At 47.8% G+C, this 19,657-nt stretch overlaps 1 protein-coding gene across 1 annotated transcript in view; it reads right to left on the bottom strand.

Annotated features, from left to right (window-relative positions):
• Positions 1-585: 585 nt before the first annotated feature.
• The window catches only part of gukh (NHS actin remodeling regulator GUK-holder), a 249,015-nt gene continuing 229,943 nt past the window's right edge, over positions 586-19,657 (bottom strand). The window contains exons 2-6 of the mRNA XM_050171781.3: positions 19,350-19,630; positions 17,376-17,561; positions 14,046-14,815; positions 9,359-13,096; positions 586-5,422 (exon numbers count right to left, since the gene is read on the bottom strand). Coding sequence (XP_050027738.2) covers positions 4,789-5,422; positions 9,359-13,096; positions 14,046-14,815; positions 17,376-17,561; positions 19,350-19,630 — 5,609 coding nt within the window. The 3' untranslated portion in view covers positions 586-4,788. The remainder of the gene's footprint in view (positions 5,423-9,358; positions 13,097-14,045; positions 14,816-17,375; positions 17,562-19,349; positions 19,631-19,657) is intronic.

The following is a 19,657-nucleotide window of genomic DNA, read 5'->3' as shown; positions in this document are numbered from 1 at the left end:
AATAAAGCCCTCTAATCCCGCCAATAACCAGACAGTTACGCGTGAAAATATAGTCCTCTGTGCGAGGATGTTACCTGTATACGCCTCGTACCTTTGACAGTGCCGCAAACGGCTTGTGTGAGACGAAGTGTAGTCACCGAGATGTGCCAGTCAATTGTCATTGGTACACTCATAGTGCATGGCTGTGCTTATGTCCATTTCGTCTACACCAGCCAATCACCCACATTCATTTGCCAAATTCCAGAGTTATGCGTGTGGGTGTTTTTGAGCATGGAACAATGGAAATCATGCGATGCGCACTTTATTGGGGGCAGCCTCGCTCGCATTCTTGACCGGGTGCCCAAGCAGGCTTGCTGGTGTTCCATGGTATTAGTAATTGCAGCGCACAAACAGACAGGGACGATAAGATGTGTGCCGAGTTCAAGCCATTGGAAGTAGCGCCACTCATCTTTGTCTCTTCTTTCTCATCACTTGGTTGCACTTGGTAGCAACACTATGTGTACTCTTGACTTGTAGCTAAAATGGAGAAAGCATGCAATAGGAGATGCCCAGTCATCTCAAAATTCAACTGAGGAACACACAAAATTATGTATGAAATGCTCTTTAATGCTGATTAAAAGTGATTCTAAGGACATAGCTGACATCACCTTTGATACAGCCACCTCCGTGAAACATCAATTCGCATGTGGCTGAAGACACCAACTGCTTCTAACATTACATACAATGTTCAATGCCACCCGAGAGGAGCAAGACCCTGGATGTGTAATAAAAATAAGTCTGTATCTCATGTACACTTTTCTAGGGCTCACAGCGATCCCTACCACAGGATCAATCCTGCGAGCATCGCGTAATTTTTCCCGCTTACCCCTGCAACTGCCCAAGTAAACGTAGCTGCTATTAAACCATCACTCCCAAAGAACCGGTAAAACATTTAACGAGGATAGAAAGTCGCTTCTTCAACATTCGTACATGCGCTATCCCCGAAGCAAAAGGTGTTCCTAAGGCACACTGGGCAGAGATTTCCAAGAAAGAGCGGCCAGAGATGCGGCAATAGGAGTGCAAGCTTAAAGGCAGAGGCGAGACTAGAAAATGCACAGGGTTCCCTACACCATCAGAGCATGCGCAAACATAACTTTGTGACCATGCTGGCAGAGGAGTCGGTGACACATGAGTGCGGGATTATCTAAACACACAGAGGAAACTAGAAATTATGGATGTAGCAAGGGGGGGCGGGCGACATTTTGGGAGACGCAAAGCTGTCTCACATTTCACCAGATACCCATGCGTTAAAAATTTCTCTAATTACATTTTCACAACCTTAACCCGATTACTCTTGAAGGCTCATGCACTTGAAATGTCAGCTACACTTCTTGTAGTGGAATTTAGTGCCACAGTCTTGCTGAAGTAGTCATTGTGCTTCCATAACGCTCCTTCCCAATTCCAGCTCTGAGGATTTACTTAACAAACGGGCCTCCTATTTAGCACCTTCAAGCAGATGACAGGAGCACATGATAATGAAATTATCATGCGGAAAGACATCAATGGGTGCATTAGGAAAGACCAGTGACTGCTATCCAAGACGAAGAAACCTGTTGCTTTCCGCTACCAAATGTAGAAGATGGTACATTATGTGAAAAAACGATGTGAACATTGGGGGTTGGCCTAATTATTAAACTAAGTGCCCATGCAGACACTGACTTAATGATGGTTGTTTCTTGCAAAGTGCTTTGCACTGAAATCTAAAGTGGTTTGTACACAGGCCAAATCAACAATCGTGCCACGCATTCTCCTCAGCTAGGGGGTCACCAAGTTACACCTGCCATAGGTTACGCGAACCAAAATTCTAAGGACAAAAAAAAAAAAAAAAAGACATTGGCATCCTTGAAACCACGATCCGTTGTGCAAACAAATGCAGACGAAGGAGAGAAAAAGCTATGCAGTGGCTTCCAGTCAGGCATTCGCAAGCAAAGGTCTGCTGGAATTTTTTTTTTCAACCCAGCTAGCTTCCTTCTTCATGATCCTTGCAGTGACACACACTCACACCACATCTTGTGCATGAAGGTTAAGTGATGATTCCAACCACACACACACACGTACATGGCTCTATGTCCCTGCTGTGATTCCGCTTGACAGAAAAAAAAAAGTAAAACGATCCACGCGACCAGTCGCGGGTTTACTGGGAAAGGACAATGAAGTCACACTGTCAGACCTAGTTTCCGACACTAGGTTCAGCGTGACGATGAGGTGCAGTACATGCTTGACGTGCGGGCACACCCCAGGGAAAGAAGGCGAAACGATGCTGTGTACGGCACATCACCGCAGGAGGCAAGTAAAGAGAAGTGAAAACACTCGCTAGAGAGGTTTAGCTTGTTCACTGTACACATTGCCCTTCATGGAATACAAGGTTACTGGAGGCCCTGGCATGAGCATCGGCTGCGCCATCTTGTGCCACATAGTTAAATTGGCGAGGACAAAGCACTACTATTGCAGTGACATAATTGTCAACATGCAGTTCTCTTCTTTTTTTATTTTCCTTTGGCAAAAACACTCGTCTAAAACAAAAACGTTCGTACTTTAGTGTGGTTGAACAAAGTGTCACAAGGTAGCGCTACCGGCATTACTACTGCCGTCCACGTCTCCGGTTACCCGGTATATTCTGTGAAGGGTAATGTGTATAGAGACAAGCTAATATTCTCTGCTGACAGTTACAGAAGCAATGTGAATGGGAATAGATGACATGCTGGGTTAGTTATTTCGGGTTGAAACTGTAGATTGCACTAGTCAAAACTTTATGTGTTCTGTATTCTCTTCACGTAAAGTTTCTGTGACTGCAATATGAAGCTTCACCATGAAAAGTATTTAAGAAGGTTACCCTTAGTACCCAAGTAGTCATGAATGACAACTGTTCCCCTTAGACATTACCTACTCACATAACAAAAATCATTGGGAAGAATTCAGGTCACCACATTTAGGTACAATCGGTAATGAGAACTTTCAAAACTGGAAGTACTGCATCGTGAAATCACTACAGTGGAACAGCATCCATCCATTGTGTGAACATGCAAACAGGCAGCCACTGTATGCAGAATGACATAATTCACCGAGCTACGAGGGGTCAAAACAATGTCATTACTGCCAAAAGCATATGTACCATAGATACTTTCTGAATTAATGAGTACAAGTGACGTACTTCTACAAGCATTTCACTTGTATTCACATGAGGAGTTAGTATACAGCTCTAATCCTAGTCCAGCCTTTGGTACTGATACCCCAAAATGAATAGCACAACCTAACACATCCAAAATTTCGCTACACTCTGGCAAAAATAGGAAGGTTTCTATGACACCAAGCACCAGAATTCATTCCAATTGCAGCAAGGCATAAATAAGAGTAACATAAATTGGCTTTATATACATAGTTCATTCAACGCTAAGAGAAACTGCATGGCAAGCTAATATCTTTAAGGGCCTATGGAGCAAGCAGTCATCACTGTAGATATAAAGTGCGGTTAAGTTCCCCACGATGTAGCTTGGCAGCTTCGTTGCAGATAACCAGCAACATCAGCATCAGCAGGAAAACGTAAATAAAGAACGCTACTGAAGACCATTAGCGTTGGGCACTCCAGAATGACATACTATATGAAATGTTTTTTGAATACCACATAAATATTACACACCCACACAGCACCACCTCACAGTTGGTACATTAAGAATTTCAGTAACGAAGAACCTCTGAATTTTGGCAGTGACATTACATAGAATAAGCAAGTGTCAAAGATACTAATCGGTTGCTTCGTTGTACATATAAGTGGATCAATGAGTCTAATGTGCAGCAAACTAAAGTACCAATGGAGTGCCTGCCCTCCAAGTAGTATTGGGGTCAAGAGGTAAAAAGTAGCCCATACCTATGCTAACTGTGCCATGCACTGCTAATACTTCATACATTTAAAAAAAAAGTGATCTTATGTGAAAAACCTCACACAGTAATGTAAAACTTTGATGACACCGGAATGATCTGCGCACTACAAAATGATATGAACTCAAGTTACTATGTAAGCGAACACTCATATACATTCAAACATTATGTGTGCATGCGTGCGCGCAAAAGTATCTCCAACCAAAATAATGCATGACGCTATCAATGTGTTTGCACTCCTCTACGCCAGCCACTCTTTCATGCACAGAAGCTACAAAGAAAAAAAGTAATAATCCTTCTTATAAGTAAAACTACCTTCCTGGATAATGTACATACACACCCGATTGTACTCTACATATGTTTGAAAATAAAACCAACAAGACTTGGTGCTAAAAGCAGCAGAAAAGAAACTAAACGATGAATGATGATTATTAAATGTCTAGCTGATTTGAGAAAAGCGCAGCCTATGACTGCTTGAGAATGCTGCAAACGATAAATGTGACAGTTCTTAAAGAGCTGCCTCACAGGACAAAGTGCATGCCTGCCAAGAACAAATATGAAACTGCAGAAGCCCAAAAAGTTAAGAAGTAGTAGAGCCCAGAAAACGGGTGAGCTAAGCATTTTTTTCTAGCCCCCAAAACACACAACATTATGTGTGATCACCTTGTTTGAAGGCAGCAGTCCTAATCACTTTCTTTCTTGCCTTTCTTGTAGCTCTTTACAATCACAACCTTGGCAGTAATGTATAGACAACAGCGAGCTGTCGATTCAAAAGTAAACAAAAGACCGGTAAAGAAAAAAAAAAAAACCTTAGAAGCACCAGCATGAGTGCAACACCAGTTTCCAAGTCTGCTCATGCCATACACCATACACTCACACCCAGGTGCTCGAAGGTGAGGAATGCGTTTGAACACTACTTCCCGAGCCAACGCCCGCATCGCCATCAACCTTGCTGCCCGCCGTTGCGGAGGTTCGGTTTCCTTCACCCCCTTCCTCTTGACAGTCTTCCAAGATAGGTGGGTACATGAGGTCGTAGCGATGCTGGAGCGACGATCGCGATCGGCCGCCCCGCTTCAAAGGCACTGTCGACGTCCATGCCGCCTGGCCACTCGCGCTGCTGCTGCTTGGACTTTCCACCGGGCTAGGGGTGTTAACGGGCGACGTCGGGAGTGACCGAACTGAGTTTTCGCTACTTCCCTTCCTGCCACAGGAGCCTGGCTTGAGCAGTTCGACGGCTGATTTCCTCTCCAAGTTGTTCTGGCTGCTGGACGTCTTTGTTTGTAGGAGAAGCTTCTTGAAGTCAAGCAGGCTCGTGGGTTTTGCAGGACCCAGACGATCGTTCGCGAGCGACCGCCGCTCCAGCGGGCTGCAGACGCGGGCTGCGGTGACATCGCCTGACCAGCTGCGACGGTCACGGGCCCCACGTGGGCTCAGGAAGCCAGTCTCAGCAAGGCCGCCCCGGCTTGGCGTGCTCGGGCGGCTGGTTACAACCAGGGGAGAACTTGATCTGTGAATGTATTGCACATGTTTTTAGACCAGTACGAGACCAAGACAAGCAAAGCTTTCTGCAGATTTTTTTTTTTTTCCTGCAACGCATGAAAACGTAAACGTTCTGTTTATACAGTTAAACCTCGTCCAAAGTCACATCCAATGCAAGGATTCTCTTGCTATGTGCGATAATCATTATAAGTGCATATTTGTTACATGCTGATATTGGCAAGATACGTTAGATTTACTTCGTATATCCAATAATTCATCATATCCATATTTGTAAACAAGGTTCGACTGTGTTGAAATGTGCACTAGCAGATATTCTATGTCCCACAATGTTACAGAACGCCGCAGAAAACATCACCTAGCTTTTATGGGATATCTTTATTTCTACTTGCCCTGTGGCCATGAAGACACTTGCTCTGCACCTGCTGGAATAATATGTGATAAGGGAAAATCATGACACGTAACTTCTGGCCTGAGCATTCAGGCATCAGTTGGTTTTATATGGGCTGCTGCTAAATGCAAATGCTAGCTGGTACATACTCTGAATTGAAGCAGTTTTGAAGCATGGAGCCTGTAAAGAGACTAAGTTTCGTTACAGGCAATGCATCTGCTCAATGTTGGATTGGAGGCAACTTTATTTGTGTCTGCAGTTGGGCGCTCGCGCGACCCGCGATGGCCTACGTGATCTACGAAGTCGCTGTTACTCGGCGCAGGTCTCCGTTCCCCGTTGCCGGCTCGCTGGGTCCATGCCATTCGAGCGCCCCGAGCACCTGCTGGACGGCCCAGAGCTGTTCGTCTTGGTCGTAGCTCTTCGCGGCTGCCTCGAGCCGCGGTGGGATCGTTCTTGATTTTGCTTCTTCTAAATTTTTAACGCAGTCCCACAAGATGTGCGTGTAATCTGCCGTCTCCCTCTGGCAGACTCTGCACTTATCGGTCGGATATGTCTCGGGGAACATGCGATGCATCAGTCCCAGGTTTGGTCGCAATCCGGTCTGGAGCTGTCTCAGTAGTACCGCCTCCGCTCGACTCAGCCTTGGGTGCGGGGGTGGGAGAGTTCTGCGAGCCAGTGGGTAGGCCTTCGTGATTTCGTTGTAGTCCGTCATGCGGTCCTTCGTTCCGAACCACGTCGGACGGTCTGTCGCCAGGGTGCGGTTGGTTAGCGCCCGCGCCACTGCGTGTGCCGTCTCATTGTGGTTCTCACTGCGTTCTGACGCGTCGCCCACGTGTCTTACTTGAGTCTTACTTTTCTGTCTTGTAGTATGGCCACTCACAGTACGCGCTCGGCCTCCCTGCAGATTTGGCCTTTGGCGAAGTTTTGCACCGCCTGTCTCGAGTCACTCAGCATCGTGTGGCAGTCTGCGTCGGTGATGGCCAGGGTGATGGCTACCTCCTCCGCTTGTTCCGCTTCTCACGCTCGCTGCCGTCCTTGTGGCGCCAGTTGACGCCTCTATGACGACCGCTGCAAAGGCATTCCTTTGGTATTCGGCCGCGTCCACGTACCGCGCGTGCTCGTCGTTGGTGTGCTGGTCGATGAGAGCCTTGGCCCTCGCCGCACTTCTTCCCTTGTTGAACTCGGGATTCATGTTCTTCGGTATGGGGTCGATTCTGGTCTGACGTCGGACCTCTTCACGTTGATGATCACGTTGATCTTGTTACGTTCGTGCTGCAGCCATCTGTGGTAGGCTGCAAAATACACGACGTGGCTGATGACGAAGGATTGGACGAGCCTAATTAGGCTGTCCTCTCTCATGCCAGCCTTCCGGGAAGTGACTCGTTTGAGGAGTCGAATCGTGTTGGCTGCTTTTGCCGTGAGACAGGTGATGGTTTCGCCGTTTCTTCCATGTTTTTCGATGACCATGCCTAGGATCCTAATTTTGCCGACCTCGAGGATCACGTTGCTGGATTTGGTTACGATTCTGATTTTTTCGTATTCGCGTTGTCTGGTCTTGCCTCTGCTGTTTTTGGTAGGTGGGAGTATGAGAAGCTCTGATTTTCTCGGCAAACATCTCAATCTGGTGCCTTCCAGTTGGACTTCTATTGCGTCGACGCCGGCTGGCAGCACGCCCTCAATGTGAGCGTCACTGCCACCGGTCACCCACAGCGTGATATCGTCCGCGTAGATGGTGTACCTGACGTCTTCGATGTCGGCAAGCTTTTCGGCCACTCTGATCATTACCAGGTTAAACAGCATCAGCGAAATGAGCGATCCCTGCGGTGTGCCAGTGCTGCCGAGCTTCTTCTCTTGCGTCTGTAGCTCAGCGGCCCTGTCTGTGAGGAAGTCCTTGATGTAGTTGTAGGATCTTTCGCCCATGTTGAGCTTAGAGACTTGGAACAGAATCGCAGAGTGTTTCACCTTATCGAAGGCGCTCTGCAGGTCGAGCCCTAGGATTGCTTTGTTGTTGCGGCTGCTGCTGCCATCGTCGATGATTCGGTATTTGAGCTGCAGCATTGCATCCTGCGTGCTTAGGTGCTGTCTGAAGTCGATCGCCGTGGCCGTGTACAGCCCTTTTCATTCCAGGTAGTCTTGCCACCTGTTGAGCAAGACAAGCTCCAGGACCTTGCCCACGCAGGACATGAGCGAGATGGGCCGGAGGTTATCCGTGTCCGGCGGCTTCCCCGGCTTGGGGATCCGGATGGTCTTGGCTGTCTTCTACAGCTTTGGCAGCGCACCCGCTCTCCAGCATTTGTTGAAGTATTTTGTGAGGTTCTCAATCGAGCCGTCGTCGAGGTTCTTGAGTGCCTTGTTCGTGACGAGGTCCGGGCCGGCTGCCGAGCGGTTGTTGAGGTCGTGCAGGGCCGTGCGTACCTCCTCAACGTCGATGTCACGATCGAGCTTCGCGTTAGGTAGGCCGCCATATGGCGTATGTTGTTCGGTGGGTGTAGTCGGCAGGTACTTGTCATTAATGCGCATGGTGACTTCGTCGGCACCGTGTACCGAGACCGCCCGATGCATGAGCTTGGCAAGTCTGTCTCTTTGGTGCGACTTGGTCTTGGTTTCGTTGAGCAGATGCCGCAGCAGGTAGAAATGTGCAGTATATACTTACCAGTATAGCCACCACATCACTTTTCTAAATTTCAGGCTAACAGCTCGTCACGAAAAAATTAAATTTCCTTGCAAATCCGATGTTCCTAAAGCTGTTGTGGCCCACAATACAGTCTTGGTGTTTCCATGCTAGTGAAATGCCTGGATGTAGCGGTGAACGGCATCACTCGTGGCTACATCTTGCGATGCTGTGCTCAACTGAATAGCATGAGTCTCTTCTTATCCATACCTACTAGTACAAGAGATGCAAGCTTCTCAGTATCATTATTTTCACTGCAAAGAAGTGCCACATAGCGAACAAGAAGGAATGTCCCAGCTTATTCTTGTTTAAAAACAGTGTCACCAGACATAGTCACAAGTGCTACAGTTCCGTGTTTCTGTCTTGGTATTCTGAAATGCTAATGCTAAAACATTAAAGTACCATACAAAATTTCTAAATTCTCTTTGTTGGAGCTGTGCATTGTAGCCCCAAAACTTGACGAGGAACTTAGAACAGTCGTGCAACTTATGTTCAAGATCTAAAACATCCACCAGAAACTTTGTTTGAGGGCAAGATTGATGCTGAGGTCCAGCTCCAAAATAAAGAAAGGCTACAATACACAGATAAATACAGAGAGACATTACGGTTGCTGCCCACACTAAACAAGCAAGGAGTCAATACATTTGGGCCAGAATAACATTTATCGCTGCCTTCTATAGGTGCCATGCATATCACTGGCACATTGTTAATGCAGCTTCCGGTAAGTGATGAGGACTAGAAAATGTGCCAAATTTTGAAGATAATTTCAAATTACATCTAAGCACCATCTCTTGTCACAAGATGGAAAACCTAATGCTTCACTTTGATTGAAAAACCAATATAACACAAGATAGTACTACAATCCTGTACATCACAGTTCTTACCTTGATGATAATGGTGACTGGGCCATATCAGTGTCAGTCCTGATGCCATGTTTTTTCTTGGACGAATGAATGGCGGCGAAGAGATCTTCTGTGGACATGGGTTTTCGTGGTGCCAGCTCACGGGTGATTGACGTGCTGCTGCTGCTGTCTGGGGACTTCTCCGATCCAGAACTAGAAAGGCTCGTGGAAGACAGTGCTGTGGGGGAACCTTCCTTATGAAGATCTCGTAAACTATATGGTGGCTCAATTGTGCCTGGCATGGACATGCCAGTGTGGTTGGTGCCCTGGTAGGAATTCTGCGGTGAGCTTGGAATGTACACTCCTGTCATCTGCCTCTGATTGTCGAAGGCTGTCCTTGATCCGAGGTGGCCTGGGCCAGCAACGCTTTGTGGTTGCCTCAAATTCTGCATGTTGTGAATTGGCTGTGGAGGGCTTCGAGGACCCTGTCCATATGAGGCCGTTGGAACCGAATTTTGGGCAGACTGCATGTACTCTGCCCTAGCATGGTCAGGTGCCAGCAAGCGGGTTGAGCTCATCGGGCTCCTTGACACTGGCGATTGCCGGGAAAGGGTAGAAGGATAGCCGTGGGGCAAGGGCCCGCCCTGACTGTAGGCATGAGTTTCACGAATGCCATTTGCTGCATGCAGTGCGTGGTTAGGAATTGAACCTCTAGGGTCAACTCCTCTTGGAGTTCCTGACATGCCGATTTGCTGACCAAGGGGTCCCCGTACCAGTGATTGGCTGGGCTGGTATGGAGCCCTAGGTATGTAGGATGAATACTGGTTCCTTGGTGCATTTCCATCAAGGTGATCATGTGCCATCATGCCTGAACTGGCTCTGTCTGGAAAGCTGTACTGGTTTGCAGAATTGTGATGCTGTGTATCAACTGGTGTCATCCTTCCGTTTACCAAATTCTCGTCATGCGGACTGTGCCTGTAGGCCTGAGGCTGCATGTGTCTAGGCACCGCAGCGTAAGCAGCGCTGTTCTCCATCCGATGACCATGGGGTGGGTAATGCATAACTGGTGTTGGACTCCTTGCAGTGTTTCTAGACACCGGTGTGGTCTGACCAGAGTTCCATGAAGACACCGGGCTGGAAGCAGTAGGACGACCATTATGACTGCGTGCTGCTGGGAAGGAAGCATGGCTTGGAATGTGAGTGTTAGTAGGTGATGAGTGCTGGTGCACTGGAGTGGTCCTGCCACTGAGATGAAGGTGCGGTACAGGTGCCTGAACCATGTGCGAAGGTGGCATGTGCTGTACAGCATTTGAGGGGCTAGTAGATGATGTCGGCGGAGAAGCTGGCAAGCCCGACACCCAGCTGGACCCTACTGGTTCCCTTGGAGAAGGCTGCAGTGGAGTTCTTCTCCCGGGTGAAGTTGTCGACGGCACACTGATAGGTGAAAAGTGGTGCAGAGGCGTCACACGACCTGAAGAGTTTTCAGAGATAGAAGTGCTTGCACTGGATGGCCTGTTAGAATACGGGGTCGAAATGGATGCAGGACGTTGAATTGGAGTAGTTCTTCCAGAAGACTGACTGCTCAGGTAACCCGATGCTGAAGGTTGAGGCGTGCTCCTGCCAGACACGGTGCCATGAACGTGACTCGATGTGGTGGGCTGCGGTGTGCTCCTTCCCGATAATGGAAACTGAGGCCTTGTGCTTGGTGTGGATGTGCTGTTTGGAGGACTGTTCAAAGTAAACATTCCATCCCTGTACTGCAAAAGTGGCCTTGTGTCGGGAGACGTCACGGCACCAGACACAGAGTACCGCGTCCTTGGAATCGTGCTGCTTGTGTACGTCTCCACCTTGCCGCTAGGGTCCAGCCGGACATAAGCACGCTGATTCAAGCCGGGTGCAAGAGGCATCGATGCAGGCAAGGTCATGCACTTACCCGGAAGACCAGTGCTTCCTGAAGGCACATGCTGCACGGGGCACTTCGTCATGTAGCCGTCACGATGCCTTCCCAGTGAATTAGAACTGTAAATGACCTTGCCTTCAGAATCTAGAGTCACTCTCGCGCCAGCCCTGCTGTAGGAAGGCGTCTGTGCAAAGTCGTTGTTTGCATCACTGATTGCACTCGGCTGTCTTGTAGATCCTTGTTCTAGCACTCGGCTGCTGTAGGTAAGTGGCGGTGGAGGAGGGGGCACAGCAGGGGGCGTTGTCTGTGGGCTTGTCTGTGGGCTGCTCTGTGGACTGGAAGGCTCGGGTGAAGAGTGGGCTTCATCTTGCGCCTTACGGCTGGTGCCACTCAATGTGAGCTGTTTGACATTCATATCGCGACCTGCTGACTTGGCGGGTGATGGTGGGCTTGGTGCAGTTGGGGTCTTTGGAGGAGAAGAGTTTTTAGACAGATAGGAGAGGAACGGTGATCTTGTCTTGCTCATAAGTGAGGATGGTCTGTTCAAGTAGAATGGATTGGAGGTGGGTGATGGAGTTCCTTGCTTAGCTGATTGTGCAGCCTGAGGACTGGCAGAAGTTTTTGTGCTTCCCGCCTGCTCCTTTCTGCTGGTAGTCACAGCTGCTGGGCTGCCACGTACAGTTGGTGTAGTTCTTGCCTCTGAACTTTTATTTGTCTCTCTCTTATTTATCTTTTTGACTGGTGCATGCACCGGGCTTTGCTTTCTCTCATTACCACGTGGCACACTTGGTGCTCCTACATTAAGTTCACTTCTGTTTGAAGTGTTGGGCAATGCTCCCTGCGTATGGTCACTGTCAGCAGACGAGAATGAACCTAGCACAGGTTGAGGCCGGGGTGTAAGCGGCGCATTTGGCTGAGAGACGACCGCGTTAAGAAATGGCACGTCTCGCGCAGACTGCACACCATACATGTTGAGCCTCGCTGAAGATTCATCTGCCTCTTTGTCCATGTTGGCATGTTTTGCTTCTGCCGCCGGTACAGCACCAGAAGGTGGATTGGGAACCTCATTTCCTGCTCTCGGAGCACAAGAGGGGTTAGGCTCAGATGAGGGAGAGTTCTGCCCGGATGCTCGCTTCTCCACATCTAGACGACAGCTGTCTTCGTCGCTAGGCTCAGGAGACACCGCACATATGGAAGGATACCTGAACGAGCCAATGGATGTCTTCCTCCTCAGCCGTTCACCAACCTCACAATCCGATTCTGATATATCACCAGTAGACACCGGTGGAGAGCTCTCCTTTTGTGAAGGAATTGGTGACAGGGTTCTCACGCTGGACAACCTTGGTGGAGGCAGCGGTGGTGCCTTCGACCGTTGCGTAAGTGTGCTCGCAATTGAGCAGTTGTCAGTTCCCGTGTCGGTTGCATTCTGCGAGAGAAAGCTGTTTAGACTCAGGTTTCCAATTGTGTCTATAGACGTCTGCGAACCCCTGTCACCGGAAGCACCTAGTTCTCCATTTTGTTCACCGGGAAACTTGGCAAGGCCGTGCTTGAGGCCACTGTCTGTATGCATTGATGTGTAATAGCCATCAGTGTCGACTGAGTATACAGAGGAGTCGCCGTCGTCAATCGGATTAGTAAATGGGTCCGAGCCAACGCTGATCTTTCGAGTTCCAGGCGATGAAGATGATTTGGAATCAGAATGACAAGCTTCGGGTGTTATGGTTCCCGAATGGCTTTCTTGATCAGTTGAAGTGGAGTTCATGTTAGAGCGGGCAGTCAGTGGACCCTGGCCTGGCTGCTTCCAAGACGATGCAAGTGTAGTTGCGGTCAGGGCAACGGAGACATCCGATGTATAACCGGGTGTTGTCCCATCATGAGACCTGAAATGCAGAATAAAAGGGATTATGTATAGAGCGACTGTAACAAACAAGAGCAATACAAACTGTCCATGCACCTAACTGTACAGTCCATGCAATGGTGAAATACTAGTTATAGTGAAAGATTGGCGAAGCATGCAGGAACTTCTACACAACACCAAACTGAACACTTCAGTGAAATAATTTACGCTCTGTACATGCTCTGTAGATGGCAAAATACTGCAGGTTGTTTCTTTCTCGTTTCTTTCGTGAGGTGAGGAAGTCCAAAATGTTCAGCAATAGTCGACTTTAGCTCTACAGCAATATTCAGCAATGCCTGCACAGCGTGTAAAATCATCAATGCATTGGCATCCCGAAAAGACTTGGATTAAATGCATTTTTCCAGTGTACGAGTGCTGAACAACCAAGAGGAAAATAATATTGCATTTGGCTAATTTAATATATGGCCTCCACTTGTAACAGTTGATAGTTACAGCAGTCCAGCAAAGAAAGAAACGTAAGGGGTTCAGTGCATCACAGAAATGCATTATGTAGGCATGCTGAATAGAGCTAACTAAACTTATGCTTTAATGCTTTCTTTGAGCAAGCCCTGCACTGCACAGAGTTCATAAATGGGAGCTGCTTAAATTATAAAGGCATCTAAGATCAATTCTTCTGAGTGCTGTAACACTCGATCCACCACATGTCTCTACATGTGTACCTGTACATACTTAATTCACAACACTAGACCTGCTTGCAGCCGGCAATTTAATAAGCACGTGTTGGCAGCAAGAGGACAGAACAGTTGCCATACAGATGACCGAGATTTCATGATTCGTGCAATAAGTAAGGTCAAAGTGGCTTTTAGAAGAAACGAACATCCAATATCCTTTGACAAATCTGTGTTTCATGTTCTGAACAGCTACATACATCATCACAGCAGGCTTGCGGCCAAGTTTCGAACTATACTGACCTCCCATCGGTACTGTGGTGCGTGTTGTCCGAGAAGAGCGAGTCTCTGCCCAGAGAGCTCTCCGAGTGGCTGTGCGGGATCATATCGGGGGACGGCCCTGACGAGTGGTGCTGGTCTGAATCCACAGAAGCCCGTGTGCTGCTGCTGGCGCTCCAGTTACCGCTCGATGACTGGCCATCTTCGCCGCCCTTGGCCGACGTCCGCGCCGATGTTTCACGCAGCTTCACCGCCACCGTCATTGCACCGGAGTTGGTGGAGATGGGCAGCAGGGAAGACGATCGCTTCTTCTTCTCACTCCCGCCAGTGGACGTGCCGCTCTCCGCGGCCCTGCCCGTCTCGTTTTTTGCCACCCCGTGGCTTCCACTGTCTGCCTCCTTGTTCTTGCCAGACTTCTTGAGGAACTTCCAGTCACGGCCAAGCCTGCTGAAGTTCATGGCTTCGTAGAAGGACAGTCGCTTTTCGGGTTTGCTGTTGACGTTTGTCTCGGTTGTGGTGGACGATGAGGATGAGAGCTCACCAGACGAAGGGCTCTCTTCGGGACGGCGCTTGCTGGTGGCGCCACCGCCACTTCGCCCGCTAGATTTGGTGCTGGTCGCTGTTTGCAGCAGGTCGTCGTCTGTCTGGCATGAACTGTGGATCAGGGCTTCCGTCTTGACCAACGTGCCAGACTTCTTGCGGCTGGTAAGCGCCTCTACGATCTCCTTGGAGTTCCCATCCGAGATCGTGTTTCTTCTCTTGTGATGCTTCTTTCGCTTGATCAGGAAGTCAACCTGCGAAAGAAAAACCCAATTTAGTCTCTCTCAGATGCCGTTAACTCTAATTGCCGACACAAATATACACAAGCACATGAAAGGGAGAGCAGGAGCTTGTGCACTGTTGCTACTGTTAACAATGGCCATGAGAATGCCTGCTTCACTTTGCAAACATTGGAAGAATGAACAGCATTCCAGGGCACCTAAGCGTCAGGGCACGTGTAGTCCGCAGGACGGACTTCCTGGCAAGACTACAATGTTATGCTGGTTGGCTCATGGTACAAACGGTGGTCAGCGCAAACGGGGCAATAAAGTAAAAAAAAAGGACAGCATTTCGACAATCATCCGATTTTCTTGCCCCGTTCTTTGCGCTGCTTACCACATTATTCACTCCGGCAAGCCTCTTTATGACAACAGCTTGTGCTACTCCAGTTTTCAGCAACCTAAGCAAGCCCTTGGTGACACGTGGCTTCTTCCCATATTGTAGCATGTGGGAATCGTGATGCCAAGACAGAGCCATCATTTTTGGGGACTTTACTGAGGAATCAAGTCTAAGTGGTGGTGACTTCACTTTTCGTCTGTGCACCTACTTGGCAATGCAACACATTAGTCGCATGGTACTGTGGTTCTTCTAGTGATCATACATACTTTGGAGATGGTAAACCAAGATGTATGAGCCTAAAAATGCCTTGCACAGGCCAACGACATGAACAGAGACATGCCGTACTTCAGTACAGTGGGTGGCAACTCCCTCCCCACTTTGCCTTATATTGCTAAATAATAAACAGATGCACAGACCAACGGAAGGTACATGTCCTGGTCAACCTCCCTCCAACCAGAGAATGCGTGATCACTTTCAAACTTTAAATTTCAAGGACCTTGGGATTTTATCCTGGATCATCCAAATTCCCTTACAAGAGGAATTGTGAGCTCCTTGATACTATTAAAGTGTTGGCTGTTGTGGTAGTGGTGGTGGTAACAACTTTACTGACAATCTGGCAAATTCGTGGCCTGGGCCCAGGCCGCCCCTGAGGAGGTCTGGAGAACCCGTCTCCTCGCTGCCTCACAAGCTTGCTCGATAGCCCATAGTTGATTTTGGAGGTTTGAGCTGCGCAACGCGGCCATCCATCGCGCTGCAGCTTCACCTGGGGAAACTGCATTTTCTCTGCATATAACCTCACATTCCCAGAGAATGTGTCTAAGAGATGCGTGAGCCCTGCCGCATAGTTTGCAGTTATCGTCTGAGTAGATGTCCGGATATACCCTCCTGAGATGGACGGGGTTGGGGAAGGTCTTCGTTTGTAGCTGCCTCCAGTCTACCGCTTGTCCATAAATACAGTCTTTTTTTCTCTTTCTGCCATGATGAATACGCCTGGGTTATGTGAGGCTTAATCGCTTATGCTTGGAAGCCTGTCCTTAATCTCTCAGTACACCATGCTGAAGTTAGCCACCAGCAGAACCTTTATGTCAAGTTCATTGACTTCAACACTGTCAATAACAGCAACCCATTGTCAACTTCTCTCAACAACTACGCTCAATCCATCTTAGTATGCAGCTACAATCGGATGTGTTTAAACGTGCTATTAGAAAAGAGCAAGAACATGCCAATATGTTTTCTATACACAAGAGACCCTCCATGGTTGCTTAGTGGCTTTGGTGTTCCGCTGCTAAGCACGAGGTCGCGGGATAATCCCGGCCAGAGCGACAGCATTTCGATTAGGGCAAAATGCAAAAACACTTGTGTACTTGATTTAGCTGCACATTAAAGAACCTCAGGTGGTCAAAATTAATCTGAAGCCCCCACTACGGCGTGCCTCATAATCAGATCATGGTTTCGGCACACAAAGCCCAATAAATTAATTCATTTTAATAAACAAGAGAAACCTCCTATCTGTCTCCATCATAGTTGAAAACTTCAAACTTGTGCATTTCAATCAGCGTAGTCCCAATACATCTCTCCATGCTTTCAAACCTAACTTTTGCAGCATGCAAAAATGACGAAAACTGAGCAGATGCCTTATTTTTCTTAAGTACATGAAGAAATGTACGGAAGTTATAAAAAAACCTGACAGAAGCTTATTATTATTTAAAAGAAAAAATATAAACCATTGCAAGTACTACATAGGAACCAGTTCACAGCATGCATCCATAAACAAAGCAGATTTTGCTTAAATGACAGAAGAAAAGAAAACATTTTACATTCATAAACGTTTCATTTAAAGGAAAATTTAAAGGCCTAATCTGTCAAACATGAAAAATGACTATGACTGACAAGTGCACTTCATTTAAGAGAAGGTATTTTAATATGTGTAAACAAAAAAAAAAAAAACTAAAGAAATGACTACTGAATTGGCCGAATGTCATCTGGCTGTTTAACAACATATTTTTTCATTGTTTCTTATAAGAGATTTAGACTGGAGACAAAGTTCAAATTTGTTCTGAGTTTATTGAGAAGCATAGTGACCTGATATGTCGGTAACTATTTTCAGTTAATTAGTTCGCCGAAAGGTGCTAAATGCATCCAAAACTATTCTGCTACAGTCTTTCAACCAATTAGGAGACAAGTACAGCCACTCACGTGTATCAAAGACCTCCGCACTGATGACAAGCGGTTGAAACTGCTCTCTGATGTGTCGATAGGAACCACGACGGCCGGGTACTCCAAGGACAAAGCGTGCATTTTCTCCTCGGGAGACGGCAACGTCAACAGCTCCTCCGCTCCACTGTCTTGCGCATCTTGGCCAGCAGTAACCAAGCTAGCAGGCTGCAACAACCGGCATGTGTGGCGAGAATCAGGACACCGTGCGCTTAAGCATGCTTGCGAGAGCATAATGCACAACAGTGGTGAAAAGTGCCATGCCAGCAAAATCGGGCCTTGCACAGATGCCTGCATCCAAGACGAAGGTTTTCAAAGCAGTTGAGCACAATCGCACAATCACAATACAAGGGCATATGTGCGCGTGTGTGTTTCTTATAACTGTGCAATGGCATTCAATTTATTATTATGCGTGATTTACATATTGACTTGCACATTATAAATGTCATGAGACATTTCTGGATCCTTTCGTTTCCAATTTCACCACTCTTTGTCATGTCAGCAGGATTTCGGTACATACGCTTAGTCTGAAACTTACGCAATCTGTGGCGACTGCATACACACCAGCGCAAGATTGCACACTTGAGCTTCTAGCCATAAACAAAGCAATACTTTGTACTCTTTGCTTTAGGATTTCATTCGTCTATGACAGCTAGTACATATTATAACCAGGGCACATACTATCTTACATGACCAGGCTGTGTACAAAGGATCACATTTAAATGGAAGCTTTGCCTGTGTCATTGTCGCACATTAGCACAGACTGCAACAAATTAAAGGCATCATTGACACCAAATAACTTATTTTTATTGGTACTTATGTTATATCAGCACATGTTGGCAATATATCAATCCCATACTCACAGGTTGGCTGTTCGTCTTTGAACACATATACGTTTTCTTTCCCAAAGGCGGGGCATCAAGACACAAATGTCTTCGAGCCAAGCAATACAGAGCGCCATGCTATGTTGGTACTTGCAGGTGATGGAGGCAATGCAAAAAAACATCCATTGCCCGGAGTCGTGTACACTTCATATCTGTACTTGCAAACACTGGAAGGGCCGCACATTGTACCTGGCATGGCTAAGGAAGCGGTCTCCCTATCAGTCAGACGGGTCTCACACGCATGACAAGTGGAGCCCTCGCGGCGTTGATAGAGACGCTCATATTCCATTGCCTCACATGGATGATAAGACGAGGAGCTCGAGTATAACATAAACCAGAAAAAAGAAGAAAAAAAAAGAAAGAAGAGACTGACAACGAAACCTGGGACAAGGCAAATCTAGAAAGCCGAGCTATCTTAGAATAAGGACAAAGGGCACATGTCTAAACAGACTTAAGTGACAAGGCCTGAGAGAGACGCAACATGGGTCTTTTTGCAGTTGACCTGTTTGCATGCAAGAGCTTAGAGCCAGCCTCAGGCTACTTCCTTTTAGCTGTCGGTACTTATGTAGAAAATATATATTTAACAAAGAACTTAGATTTTTTTTATCACCCACAATTTACACTTTCGCAAGTTGGGAGTCCAGGGCAGTGGCTGTGGTATTCTTGTACCTATATATAACGGCTATGCCAAATCACCCTTATAATGGTCGCACCCGACTCAAAAACGCTATTGTTATATACGATATTTGTTATAAGCATACATTAGTCACAAGCTGTCATCGGCGAGATACATTTCACGTATGCTTCGCTATAGCCGATAATTCGCTATATCAGGGTTCGTTACATCGAGGTTCGACTTGTTTGTTCCAGTATTGTTTTAAACCTGCCACACGCAAAGTTGGGCTCGCGTTTGCTACGAAGCGCCTAACCCTCCGTGCATGCGTACGTAGAACGGTATCCCGTTTGCTTCATACGCGAGGGCTTGTTACAGTAAGTGCACGCCGTAGTGTATAACTGTCGGCAAAGTGCGTCGTTTCCGAAACCGCGGCAACGCGGCACACACGCCACTCACCCTACGGGTCTCGATGTCGAGGTCTACGTTCCTGGCGCGTGAGGCGTCGCCCCACACGGGCATGCAGAGGAACAGTCTCCGGGGCGAGTCCTCGGCGCCGCTCCACCCATCGTCTACGGCAGCGCCGCGGATCACGTGCAGGGCAGGCGTGGCCGCGGCGTGCTCGTAAAGCTGGCGCACCCGCTGGGGCCGCGAGTCCCGCGTGAACAGGCAGCTGGCATGCTCGTACCGCGTCCGGTAGTGGTCCTTCAGCTGGCTGAACTTGGTCAGGTCTCCTAAGGCTGCGCCGGGAGGAATATTGAGAACAT

The sequence above is a fragment of the Dermacentor andersoni genome, chromosome 6 (assembly GCF_023375885.2).
Source record: "Dermacentor andersoni chromosome 6, qqDerAnde1_hic_scaffold, whole genome shotgun sequence".
Lineage (NCBI taxonomy): Eukaryota > Metazoa > Arthropoda > Arachnida > Ixodida > Ixodidae > Dermacentor > Dermacentor andersoni.
Note: the sequence above shows the minus strand (reverse complement) of the source record. Positions and strands in the feature narration are given on the sequence as shown.